Below are 14253 nucleotides of genomic sequence, written 5' to 3'. Positions count from 1 at the left end.
CTATTACACTGATCAATAACCACTAAACTAAACCACTGTCTAGTACACTGATCAATAACCACTAAACCACTGTCTAGTACACTGATCAATAACCACTAAACCACTGTCTATTACACTGATCAATAACCACTAAACCACTGTCTATTACACTGATCAATAACCACTAAACCACTGTCTATTACACTGATCAATAACCACTAAACCACTGTCTATTACACTGATCAATAACCACTAAACTAAACCACTGTCTAGTACACTGATCAATAACCACTAAACTAAACCACTGTCTAGTACACTGATCAATAACCACTAAACCACTGTCTAGTACACTGATCAATAACCACTAAACCACTGTCTATTACACTGATCAATAACCACTAAACCACTGTCTATTACACTGATCAATAACCACTAAACCACTGTCTATTACACTGATCAATAACCACTAAACCACTGTCTATTACACTGATCAATAACCACTAAACCACTGTCTATTACACTGATCAATAACCACTAAACCACTGTCTATTACACTGATCAATAATCATTCAACTAAACCACTGTCTATTACACTGATCAATAACCACTAAACCAAAGCGGTCCCTGAATATATGCCTGACCCGTCCCCTCCCCCAGGTGCCAGAACTCGAGCCTCCATTGCCGTGTCCCTGTTCGACCACTCCAACCCTTTCAAGCGTACAGCGTCGATTAACGGGGGGTCTGGCGGCGGGGCCCCTGCTGCGTCTGGCTCCTGCACTCTCCTGGGGCCCCTCAACCTGCACATGTACAGCAGCCACAGCCAGGCCCTGCTGCCCGGGGGAGAGAGGCCCTTCATCAGCCCGTGTATGGAGGAGGACGAGATGGAGCACGAGACCAGCAGCCAGCCATCCATGAGTACATACTGTATAGATTATCTCTCCATGACTACATACTGTATAGATCATCCCTCCATCCCTCCATACTGTATAGATCATCGCTCCATACTGTATAGATCATCGCTCCATACTGTATAGGTCATCCCTCCATGACTACATACTGTATAGATCATCCCTCCATGACTACATACTGTATAGATCATCCCTCCATACTGTATAGATCATCCCTCCATACTGTATAGATCATCCCTCCATGACTACATACTGTATAGATCATCCCTCCATGACTACATACTGTATAGATCATCCCTCCATGACTACATACTGTATAGATCATCCCTCCAAACTGTATAGATCATCCCTCCATGACTACATACTGTATAGATCATCCCTCCATGACTACATACTGTATAGATCATCCCTCCATGACTACATACTGTATAGATCATCCCTCCATCCCTCCATACTGTATAGATCATCCCTCCATGACTACATACTGTATAGATCATCCCTCCATGACTACATACTGTATAGATCATCCCTCCATACTGTATAGATCATCCCTCCATGACTACATACTGTATAGATCATTCCTCCATAATGTATAGATCATCCCTCCATGACTACATACGGTATAGATCATCCCTCCATGACTACATACTGTATAGATCATCCCTCCATGAGTACATACTGTATAGATCATCCCTCCATGACTACATACTGTATAGATCATCCCTCCATGAGTACATACTGTATAGATCATCCCTCCATACTGTATAGATCATCCCTCCATACTGTATAGATCATCCCACCATGACTACATACTGTATAGATCATCCCTCCATACTGTATAGATCATCCCTCCATGACTACATACTGTATAGATCATCCCTCCATGACTACATACAGTATAGATCATCCCTCCATACTGTATAGATCATCCCTCCATGACCACATACTGTATAGATCATCCCTCCATGAGTACATACTGTATAGATCATCCCTCCACGACTACATACTGTATAGATCATCCCTCCATGACTACATACTGTATAGATCATCCCTCCATACTGTATAGATCATCCCTCCATACTGTATAGATCATCCCTCCATACTGTATAGATCATCCCTCCATTAGTACATACTGTATAGATCATCCCTCCATGACTACATACTGTATAGATCATCCCTCCATGAGTACATACTGTATAGATCATCCCTCCATGAGTACATACTATATAGATCATCCCTCCATGAGTACATACTGTATAGATCATCCCTCCATACTGTATAGATCATCCCTCCATGACTACATACTGTATAGATCATCCCTCCACGACTACATACTGTATAGATCATCCCTCCATACTGTATAGATCATCCCTCCATTAGTACATACTGTATAGATCATCCCTCCATGAGTACATACTGTATAGATCATCCCTCCATACTGTATAGATCATCCCTCCATGACTACATACTGTATAGATCATCCCTCCATGACTACATACTGTATAGATCATCGCTCCATACTGTATAGATCATCCCTCCATGACTAAATACTGTATAGATCATCCCTCCATGAGTACATACTATATAGATCATCCCTCCATGAGTACATACTGTATAGATCATCGCTCCATACTGTATAGATCATCCCTCCATGACTACATACTGTATAGATCATCCCTCCATGAGTACATACTGTATAGATCATCCCTCCATGAGTACATACTGTATAGATCATCCCTCCATACTGTATATATCATCCCTCCATACTGTATAGATCATCCCTCCATGACTACATACTGTATAGATCATCCCTCCATACTGTATAGATCATCCCTCCATGACTACATACGGTATAGATCATCCCTCCAATACTGTATAGATCATCCCTCCATGACTACATACTGTATAGATCATCACTCCATTAGTACATACTGTATAGATCATCCCTCCATACTGTATAGATCATCCCTCCATACTGTATAGATCATCCCTCCATACTGTATAGATCATCCCTCCATGACTACATACTGTATAGATCATCCCTCCATTAGTACATTCTGTATAGATCATCCCTCCATACTGTATAGATCATCCCTCCATACTGTATAGATCATCCCTCCATACTGTATAGATCATCCCTCCATGACTACATACTGTATAGATCATCCCTCCATGACTACATACTGTATAGATCATCCCTCCATTTGTACATACTGTATAGATCATCCCTCCATACTGTATAGATCATCCCTCCATACTGTATAGATCATCCCTCCATACTGTATAGATCATCCCTCCATGACTACATACTGTATAGATCATCCCTCCATGACTACATACTGTATAGATCATCCCTCCATTAGTACATACTGTATAGATCATCCATCCATACTGTATAGATCCTCCCTCCATGACTACATACTGTATAGATCATCCCTCCATGACTACATACTGTATAGATCATCCCTCCATTAGTACATACTGTATAGAGCATCCCTCCATACTGTATAGATCATCCCTCCATGACTACATACTGTATAGATCATCCCTCCATGACTACATACTGTATAGATCATCCCTCCATACTGTATAGATCATCCCTCCATGACTACATACTGTATAGATCATCCCTCCATGACTACATACTGTATAGATCATCCCTCCATACTGTATAGATCATCCCTCCATGACTACATACTGTATAGATCATTCCTCCATAATGTATAGATCATCCCTCCATGACTACATACGGTATAGATCATCCCTCCATGACTACATACTGTATAGATCATCCCTCCATGAGTACATACTGTATAGATCATCCCTCCATGACTACATACTGTATAGATCATCCCTCCATGAGTACATACTGTATAGATCATCCCTCCATACTGTATAGATCATCCCTCCATACTGTATAGATCATCCCACCATGACTACATACTGTATAGATCATCCCTCCATACTGTATAGATCATCCCTCCATGACTACATACTGTATAGATCATCCCTCCATGACTACATACAGTATAGATCATCCCTCCATACTGTATAGATCATCCCTCCATGACCACATACTGTATAGATCATCCCTCCATGAGTACATACTGTATAGATCATCCCTCCACGACTACATACTGTATAGATCATCCCTCCATGACTACATTCTGTATAGATCATCCCTCCATACTGTATAGATCATCCCTCCATACTGTATAGATCATCCCTCCATACTGTATAGATCATCCCTCCATTAGTACATACTGTATAGATCATCCCTCCATGACTACATACTGTATAGATCATCCCTCCATGAGTACATACTGTATAGATCATCCCTCCATGAGTACATACTATATAGATCATCCCTCCATGAGTACATACTGTATAGATCATCCCTCCATACTGTATAGATCATCCCTCCATGACTACATACTGTATAGATCATCCCTCCACGACTACATACTGTATAGATCATCCCTCCATACTGTATAGATCATCCCTCCATTAGTACATACTGTATAGATCATCCCTCCATGAGTACATACTGTATAGATCATCCCTCCATACTGTATAGATCATCCCTCCATGACTACATACTGTATAGATCATCCCTCCATGACTACATACTGTATAGATCATCGCTCCATACTGTATAGATCATCCCTCCATGACTAAATACTGTATAGATCATCCCTCCATGAGTACATACTATATAGATCATCCCTCCATGAGTACATACTGTATAGATCATCGCTCCATACTGTATAGATCATCCCTCCATGACTACATACTGTATAGATCATCCCTCCATGAGTACATACTGTATAGATCATCCCTCCATGAGTACATACTGTATAGATCATCCCTCCATACTGTATATATCATCCCTCCATACTGTATAGATCATCCCTCCATGACTACATACTGTATAGATCATCGCTCCATACTGTATAGATCATCCCTCCATGACTACATACTGTATAGATCATCACTCCATTAGTACATACTGTATAGATCATCCCTCCATACTGTATAGATCATCCCTCCATACTGTATAGATCATCCCTCCATACTGTATAGATCATCCCTCCATGACTACATACTGTATAGATCATCCCTCCATTAGTACATTCTGTATAGATCATCCCTCCATACTGTATAGATCATCCCTCCATACTGTATAGATCATCCCTCCATACTGTATAGATCATCCCTCCATTAGTACATACTGTATAGATCATCCCTCCATACTGTATAGATCATCCCTCCATGACTACATACTGTATAGATCATCCCTCCATGACTACATACTGTATAGATCATCCCTCCATTTGTACATACTGTATAGATCATCCCTCCATACGGTATAGATCATCCCTCCATACTGTATAGATCATCCCTCCATACTGTATAGATCATCCCTCCATGACTACATACTGTATAGATCATCCCTCCATGACTACATACTGTATATATCATCCCTCCATTAGTACATACTGTATAGATCATCCCTCCATACTGTATAGATCATCCATCCATACTGTATAGATCCTCCCTCCATGACTACATACTGTATAGATCATCCCTGCATGACTACATACTGTATAGATCATCCCTCCATTAGTACATACTGTATAGAGCATCCCTCCATACTGTATAGATCATCCCTCCATGACTACATACTGTATAGATCATCCCTCCATGACTACATACTGTATAGATCATCCCTCCATACTGTATAGATCATCCCTCCATGACTACATACTGTATAGATCATCCCTCCATGAGTACATACTGTATAGATCATCCCTCCATACTGTATAGATCATCCCTCCATGACTACACACGGTATATCAGCGACTCTCTGTCCATCCCATCTATCTCCTTAAATCTCGTATGATTTACATATATATTTCAACTGTTCTGTGATGGTTCCCATGTGTTATGAACCATTCTATTCCCATAGTTTCTACAGATTGGAAGTTAAAGATTAATATAGTTTGTCTTAGTTACTGTACCAACCAAACCCACCTATCAGTGTTGATCAACTCCTCTCCTCCCTGTTTCTCCCCCTCGCCCTCTCTCTCTCCCCCGCTCTCTTTCTCTCCCTCCCTCCCTCTGTCCCTCCCTCCCCCCCTCTCCTTCCTCTACCTCCCTCCCTCCTCCCCTCCCTCCCTCCCTCTCCCTACCTCCCCCCCTCTCCCCTCCCTCCCTCCTCCTCTCCCTCCCTCCCTCCCTCCACAGCTACAGAGAGCTCAGGTTCATCGTCCCACTGTCTGTCCGGCAGCGGCTCCAGTGGTTCAGACAGTGGCTGTGTGTCCAGCCACCTCCCTGAGGCCAGTTTATCTGAGGATCCCTCGTTCCCCTGCCGTCCCCCGTCCGACGCCGTGACCTCCCCCAGCCTCCCCAAAGACAAGCCGCGCTACAACAACAGCCAGTACATTTCAGCCGTAAGTGAACGTAATGGTCACGGATGGATTCACAGGCTCGTCGGGTTACAGGCTATCCACAGTGGCCTTGGTCCTGGAGAGATGCAGTGTGTGCAGGGTTTTTCTCCAGCCCAGCGCTACAACACCAGTTCAGTTCCCTGCATTCTGCAGTCATGGAAGAATGGTTGATAGTTTGTCTGTGATGGAATGTGATATGTACTATTGATTTGTGTTAACTATAATTTCATTGATTGATTAAACGTCACCTGTATGAGCTTGGCTTTGTGCAAAACCCCGCTGACAAGATCAATAACCCTGCTGACAAGATCAATAACCCTGCTGACTTGATCAATAACCCTGCTGACAAGATCAATAACCCTGCTGACATGATCAATAACCCTGCTGACAAGATCAATAACCCTGCTGACTTGATCAATAACCCTGCTGACAAGATCAATAACCCTGCTGACAAGATCAATAACCCTGCTGACAAGATCAATAACCCTGCTGACAAGATCAATAACCCTGCTGACAAGATCAATAACCCTGCTGACAAGATCAATAACCCTGCTGACAAGATCAATAACCCTGCTGACTTGATCAATAACCCTGCTGACAAGATCAATAACCCTGCTGACATGATCAATAACCCTGCTGACAAGATCAATAACCCTGCTGACTTGATCAATAACCCTGCTGACATGATCAATAACCCTGCTGACAAGATCAATAACCCTGCTGACAAGATCAATAACCCTGCTGACAAGATCAATAACCCTGCTGACAAGATCAATAACCCTGCTGACTTGATCAATAACCCTGCTGACATGATCAATAACCCTGCTGACATGATCAATAACCCTGCTGACTTGATCAATAACCCTGCTGACTTGATCAATGCTTGTAACATTCCTCATAACACATCTGTAACCCTGGCTTCCCCCCCCCTCTCTCTCCCTCCCTCCCCCTCTCCCTTCCTCCCTCCCTCTCTCCTTCCCTCCATTCATCTCCAGAATGTAGCTCAGACCATAGGCCCTTCCACTATAGTGTGATTCCTGACTGGGACCCTGCTTGGAGTAAGTGGAGCAACGTCTCAACTCAAACCTCCTCCTCTAAACAACGCCCAGGGCCTGTATTCACAGAGCTTCTCAGAGTAGGAGTGGTTGAACTAGGATCAGGTCCCACCAGCCCTTGTAATCTCATTCATTATGATCTAAAAAGGGGATAAACTGATCCCAGATCAGCACTGGTACTGAGATGATATGTGAATATGGGGCCTGGGCTAAGAGCTGTGCTATAATCTATACTGTATGGAAGCCTGTATTTCTCCAAGCTGCTGTTGTTTGGTGACATAGCCTGGGTACCAGTCTCTTTGTGTTAACGTTCATCTCCTTGTCGTGCCAAACAAATGACACAAGAGTACCAGAGGTGGAATGTTAGCACGAAACAGGTCTGTATTTCAGGCTAGCTGTGGTGTTTTGATGGGAGGTCTGGGTGCTTGTAGTATCTCTGTAGTAAAAGTCTGTTACTCTGGTCTCTCTCTCTACAGGTCTGATATCCAGAAAGACACTATTACCACGCCAAGGAAGACAGGCGAGACTCTCATCTCACATGGACGCTGTAAAGACCTGGGACTGTTTTTAAAATAAAAAGAAAAGCCACTTTTGAGCATAGCTTTTATATTGTTTTTTTAAAGTTAATTTAAATATTGTTATATTTTTCTTCCCCAAAAGTACTGGTGGGTGCAGTCGTTTTTTTTTCCTGTACTCTATTGGTGGGTTATTCTGTAAATAATTATTTTAATAGTTTCCTGTGAATTTATGAATGGTTGGTTTCTTTATCGTCTTGTTCACCACTTTTACTGCAACTTCTGATTCACCTGTTGATTGATGTTATACCCTGGGATGAAAGACTAGTTCTGTTATACCCTGGGATGAAAGGCTAGTTCTGTTATACCCTGGGATGAAAGGCTAGTTCTGGTTCACCTGTTGATTGATGTTATACCCTGGGATGAAAGACTAGTTCTGATATACCCTGGGATGAAAGGTTAGTTCTGTTATACCCTGGGATGAAAGGCTAGTTCTGTTATACCCTGGGATGAAAGACTAGTTCTGTTATACCCTGGGATGAAAGGCTAGTTCTGTTATACCCTGGGATGAAAGGCTAGTTCTGGTTCACCTGTTGATTGATGTTATACCCTGGGATGAAAGGCTAGTTCTGGTATACCCTGGGATGAAAGGCTAGTTCTGGTTCACCTGTTGATTGATGTTACACCCTGGGATGAAAGGCTAGTTCTGATATACCCTGGGATGAAAGGCTAGTTCTGTTATACCCTGGGATGAAAGGCTAGTTCTGTTATACCCTGGGATGAAAGGCTAGTTCTGTTATACCCTGGGATGAAAGACTAGTTCTGGTTCACCTGTTGATTGATGTTATACCCTGGGATGAAAGGCTAGTTCTGGTTCACCTGTTGATTGATGTTATACCCTGGGATGAAAGGCTAGTTCTGGTTCACCTGTTGATTGATGTTATACCCTGGGATGAAAGGCTAGTTCTGTTATACCCTGGGATGAAAGGCTAGTTCTGTTATACCCTGGGATGAAAGACTAGTTCTGATATACCCTGGGATGAAAGGCTAGTTCTGTTATACCCTGGGATGAAAGGCTAGTTCTGTTATACCCTGGGATGAAAGGCTAGTTCTGGATCAGTCAGGATACTCTTGAAAAAAGGTCCAAAGCAACATGTTTATTTTTCGGCATTCTGGTACGACTCTTTTTACAGTGTCTTCACATAACGTCAGATTCCTCCATCTTGTTTTACTGTGGTGGTGTTGTAGTTTTGTTCTGTGTCTCGGTCTGTTGCCACTTCCTGTAGCCGTTCAGGTCTGACTGAGTGTGTATCCCAAATAGCAACCTATTCATTATGTAGGGGATTACTGTTGACCAGAGACCTATGGCCAAAACTAGTGCACTATATATAGTGAATAAGGTGCTATTTGTGACGTGAGCCTGACTCCAGGTCAGTTCCCTGACAGGTCAGAGCCAGTGGGTCTGAGAGGCTGAGGTCCTGTCCTCCTGATCGTAGTAGATCTGTCCTCCCAGCTGAGTGACTCGGGGCTGTTGTGCTGTAGAACAGAGAGAGGAGAACGGTACACACCGAGAGAAGAAGAGAGAGAGAGAGGCTACTTTCACCGGTACACACCGAGAGAAGAAGAGAGAGAGAGAGAGGCTACTTTCACCGGTACACACCGAGAGAAGAAGAGAGAGAGAGAGAGGCTACTTTCACCGGTACACACCGAGAGAAGAAGAGAGAGAGAGAGAGGCTACTTTCACCGGTACACACCGAGAGAAGAAGAGAGAGAGAGAGAGGCTACTTTCACCGGTACACACCGAGAGAAGAAGAGAGAGAGAGAGGCTACTTTCACCAGTACACACCGAGAGCAGAAGAGAGAGAGAGGCTACTTTCACCAGTACACACCGAGAGCAGAAGAGAGAGAGAGAGGCTACTTTCACCAGTACACACCGAGAGCAGAAGAGAGAGAGAGAGAGGCTACTTTCACCAGTACACACCGAGAGCAGAAGAGAGAGAGAGAGGCTACTTTCACCAGTACACACCGAGAGCAGAAGAGAGAGAGAGAGAGGCTACTTTCACCAGTACACACCGAGAGCAGAAGAGAGAGAGAGAGAGGCTACTTTCACCAGTACACACCGAGAGCAGAAGAGAGAGAGAGAGGCTACTTTCACCAGTACACACCGAGAGCAGAAGAGAGAGAGAGAGAGGCTACTTTCACCAGTACACACCGAGAGCAGGAGAGAGAGAGAGAGGCTACTTTCACCAGTACACACCGAGAGCAGAAGAGAGAGAGAGAGGCTACTTTCACCAGTACACACCGAGAGCAGAAGAGAGAGAGAGAGAGGCTACTTTCACCAGTACACACCGAGAGCAGAAGAGAGAGAGAGAGAGGCTACTTTCACCAGTACACACCGAGAGCAGAAGAGAGAGAGAGAGGCTACTTTCACCAGTACACACCGAGAGCAGAAGAGAGAGAGAGAGAGGCTACTTTCACCAGTACACACCGAGAGCAGAAGAGAGAGAGAGAGAGGCTACTTTCACCAGTACACACCGAGAGCAGAAGAGAGAGAGAGAGGCTACTTTCACCAGTACACACCGAGAGCAGAAGAGAGAGAGAGAGGCTACTTTCACCAGTACACACCGAGAGCAGAAGAGAGAGAGAGAGAGGCTACTTTCACCAGTACACACCGAGAGCAGAAGAGAGAGAGAGAGGCTACTTTCACCAGTACACACCGAGAGCAGAAGAGAGAGAGAGAGAGGCTACTTTCACCAGTACACACCGAGAGCAGAAGAGAGAGAGAGAGAGGCTACTTTCACCAGTACACACCGAGAGCAGAAGAGAGAGAGAGAGGCTACTTTCACCAGTACACACCGAGAGCAGAAGAGAGAGAGAGAGAGGCTACTTTCACCAGTACACACCGAGAGCAGAAGAGAGAGAGAGAGAGGCTACTTTCACCAGTACACACCGAGAGCAGAAGAGAGAGAGAGAGGCTACTTTCACCAGTACACACCGAGAGCAGAAGAGAGAGAGAGAGGCTACTTTCACCAGTACACACCGAGAGCAGAAGAGAGAGAGAGGCTACTTTCACCAGTACACACCGAGAGCAGGAGAGAGAGAGAGAGGCTACTTTCACCAGTACACACCGAGAGCAGGAGAGAGAGAGAGAGGCTACTTTCACCTACAGAGTTTCAAATAAAATAAAAAAAAATGTTTCTTGTTCATATACAATTTTTTATTTTTTAAAGATGGCATTAAGAAGAAAGGAAAACCTCTAAATGTACATTGTCTGTCTGTAAATAGTTGCACCAGTGGTGCTCTCTGGTTCTAGTATTGTGTAGGAGAGGAAGACTGTGATAGCGGTGTACATGTATCAACCTGTAGAAAGCAGCAGGGAATCACCATTCAACACACAAAATGACTTTCCACTCGTTGAATCTGGAGCACGAATGTCTTCATCCCCCGGCATCTCTCTTCATCCTAACACGTTCAAACTTTTAATAAACATGTGTTGGCTTTTGTATCCAGAAGGAGGGTGTTGGTTTTCACTGGGATCCTGAAGGGGGGTGTAGGTCAGTCAACATGGGGTGTAGGTCAGTCAACATCTTCCTGAGGTGGGGGGGGGGAACACTGTGTGTCTGTCTTACTGTGTTGAGGTGGGGGGACACTGTGCCTGTCTTACTGTATTGAGGTGGGGGGACACTGGGTCTGTAGTCTGTCTTACTGTGTTGAGGTGTGGGGGGGACACTGTGTCTGTAGTCTGTCTTACTGTGTTGAGGTGTGGGGGGGACACTGTGTCTGTAGTCTGTCTTACTGTTTTGAGGAGGGGGGGACACTGGGTCTGTAGTCTGTCTTACTGTGTTGAGGTGGGGGGACACTGTGTCTGTAGTCTGTCTTACTGTGTTGAGGTGGGGGGACACTGTGTCTGTAGTCTGTCTTACTGTGTTGAGGTGGGGGGGACACTGTGTCTGTAGTCTGTCTTACTGTTTTGAGGAGGGGGGGACACTGGGTCTGTAGTCTGTGTTGAGGAGGGGGGGACACTGGGTCTGTAGTCTGTGTTGAGGAGGGGGGGACACTGGGTCTGTAGTCTGTCTTACTGTGTTGAGGTGGGGGGGGGACACTGTGTCTGTAGTCTGTCTTACTGTGTTGAGGTGGGGGGGACACTGTGTCTGTAGTCTGTCTTACTGTGTTGAGGTGGGGGGACACTGTGTCTGTAGTCTGTCTTACTGTGTTGAGGTGGGGGGACACTGTGTCTGTAGTCTGTCTTACTGTGTTGAGGTGGGGGGGACACTGTGTCTGTAGTCTGTCTTACTGTTTTGAGGAGGGGGGGACACTGGGTCTGTAGTCTGTGTTGAGGAGGGGGGGACACTGGGTCTGTAGTCTGTGTTGAGGAGGGGGGGACACTGGGTCTGTAGTCTGTCTTACTGTGTTGAGGTGGGGGGGGACACTGTGTCTGTAGTCTGTCTTACTGTGTTGAGGTGGGGGGGACACTGTGTCTGTAGTCTGTCTTACTGTGTTGAGGTGGGGGGACACTGTGTCTGTAGTCTGTCTTACTGTGTTGAGGTGGGGGGACACTGTGTCTGTAGTCTGTCTTACTGTGTTGAGGTGGGGGGGACACTGTGTCTGTAGTCTGTCTTACTGTGTTGAGGAGGGGGGACACTGGGTCTGTAGTCTTAAGGAAACAGACTGACTGTACGACAGTGTCCTCTGTCCAGCTGCTCCAGACAGTCAGAGTAGCGCTGGGCTAGAGGAAGGGAGAACTAGAACAAGGAAAGGAAAGATGGGTCACGCTAGATTGATTTCAATTGAAGATTTTGGTTCAAGAGGCCCTGGATGTTATGTTTTTGTTGGACCCCCTCCGTCTGGACAATATTCTAGGGGAAACACCGAGAGGAAATCCCAAGGCGCTCACCTCCAACCACTGCAGGAGCTGCTGCTCTCTGCTCTTCTCCCGTCTCTCAGAACAAATGATTCTGAGCAGCTCAGAGACAAAGTCCTCAGCCTTCACCTGTCCTGTCTGGGACGGGGACGAGAGGGACGGAGAGAAGGGGTCAGGGACGGAATGAGAGCTGCACCCGAAGAGACTCATCTTTACCAAACCAATATGGACACCTCAGGTGACCACTCAAAACAGTTTAACAGAACATCAACTCCATAATATTTGCAATATTTTTTTTTAAAGTCCTTATAAACCAACAACCAAGGGGAAGTTTCCCAGACACAGGTTAAACCTGCTCCTGGATTTAACATTGAGTTGACATTTTAATCTGTGTGTCCAGGAAACTGCCCCCAGACGTATCGTCTTATTACCCAGAGGAAATAGACCAGGTTGGTTATCTTGAGAGTGCAGTCCAGGAAACTGCCCCCAGACGTATCGTCTTATTACCCAGAGGAAATAGACCAGGTTGGTTATCTTGAGAGTGCAGTCCAGGAAACTGCCCCCAGACGTATCGTCTTATTACCCAGAGGAAATAGACCAGGTTGGTTATCTTGAGAGTGCAGTCCTTGGAGTCCTCTAGTCTTATGGAGTCCAGGATGAGTCCGGTCAGAAAGACATGGCACTGCCTCCCAAACACCATGTCCTCCCAGGACACATTGAAGCAGGCAAAAACCACATCTGGACCTGGAGACAAGATTGTCTGGATGCAAATCACCTTGTTGACCACGACTCAGCAGGGAATTTATATATATATAGACAACAGACTCTCTACAGTCTAAACTACTGTTGGACACGTCCCAAATGGCTCCCTCTTCCTTTTGTTATAGTGCTTTGCTTTTAACCAGTAGTGCACTATATAGGGAGTAGTCTTCCATTAGGGACGCAACCTGTTTCTCATTAAACAGAGGAAACCAACAGCAGACAACAGTCCTGTTCTAATGAACTAGAGGAGTACAGCATCATGATAGTTGTTCTATCCTGCTCTGGCCAGTAAACAGAGGAAACCAACAGCAGACAACAGTCCTGTTCTAATGAACTAGAGGAGTACAGCATCATGATAGTTGTTCTGTCCTGAATACATTTAGTTCTGGTGCCAAGACTAGTAAACACCTTCCATACCACACGCTACATACCACACCACACACTACATACCACGCTACATACCACGCCACACACTACATACCACGCTACATACCACACCACACACTACATACCACGCTACATACCACACCACACACTACATACCACACCAAGAATAATAAACACCTTCCATACCACGTTACATACCACACTACATACCACGTTACATACCACGACCAAGACTAGTAAACACCTTCCATACCACGCTACATACCACGACCAAGACTAGTAAACACCTTCCATACCACGCTACATACCACACTACATACCACGTTACATACCACG

At 44.9% G+C, this 14253-nt stretch overlaps 1 protein-coding gene across 8 annotated transcripts in view; it reads left to right on the top strand.

Annotated features, from left to right (window-relative positions):
• The window catches only part of plekhg4 (pleckstrin homology and RhoGEF domain containing G4), a 257371-nt gene extending 249379 nt beyond the window's left edge, over positions 1-7992 (top strand). For 6 of the 8 annotated variants that reach the window (XM_090223345.1, XM_090223344.1, XM_090223342.1 and 3 more), the window contains 4 exons: positions 637-894; positions 6135-6340; positions 7333-7395; positions 7869-7992. In XM_090223345.1, coding sequence (XP_090079471.1) covers positions 637-894; positions 6135-6340; positions 7333-7371 — 503 coding nt within the window. In that variant the 3' untranslated portion in view covers positions 7372-7395; positions 7869-7992. The remainder of the gene's footprint in view (positions 1-636; positions 895-6134; positions 6341-7332; positions 7396-7868) is intronic. The other 2 variants (XM_090223343.1, XM_090223350.1) reach the window with 1 other exon arrangement.
• The last annotated feature ends 6261 nt before the right edge of the window (positions 7993-14253 follow it).

Source organism: Oncorhynchus mykiss, chromosome 26 (genome assembly GCF_057628025.1).
Source record: "Oncorhynchus mykiss isolate SJ-2025 chromosome 26, ASM5762802v1, whole genome shotgun sequence".
In the NCBI taxonomy this organism is placed as follows: Eukaryota; Metazoa; Chordata; class Actinopteri; order Salmoniformes; family Salmonidae; genus Oncorhynchus; species Oncorhynchus mykiss.
The sequence above is the reverse complement of the archived record's forward strand: the minus strand, read 5'-3'. Positions and strand labels throughout refer to the sequence as shown.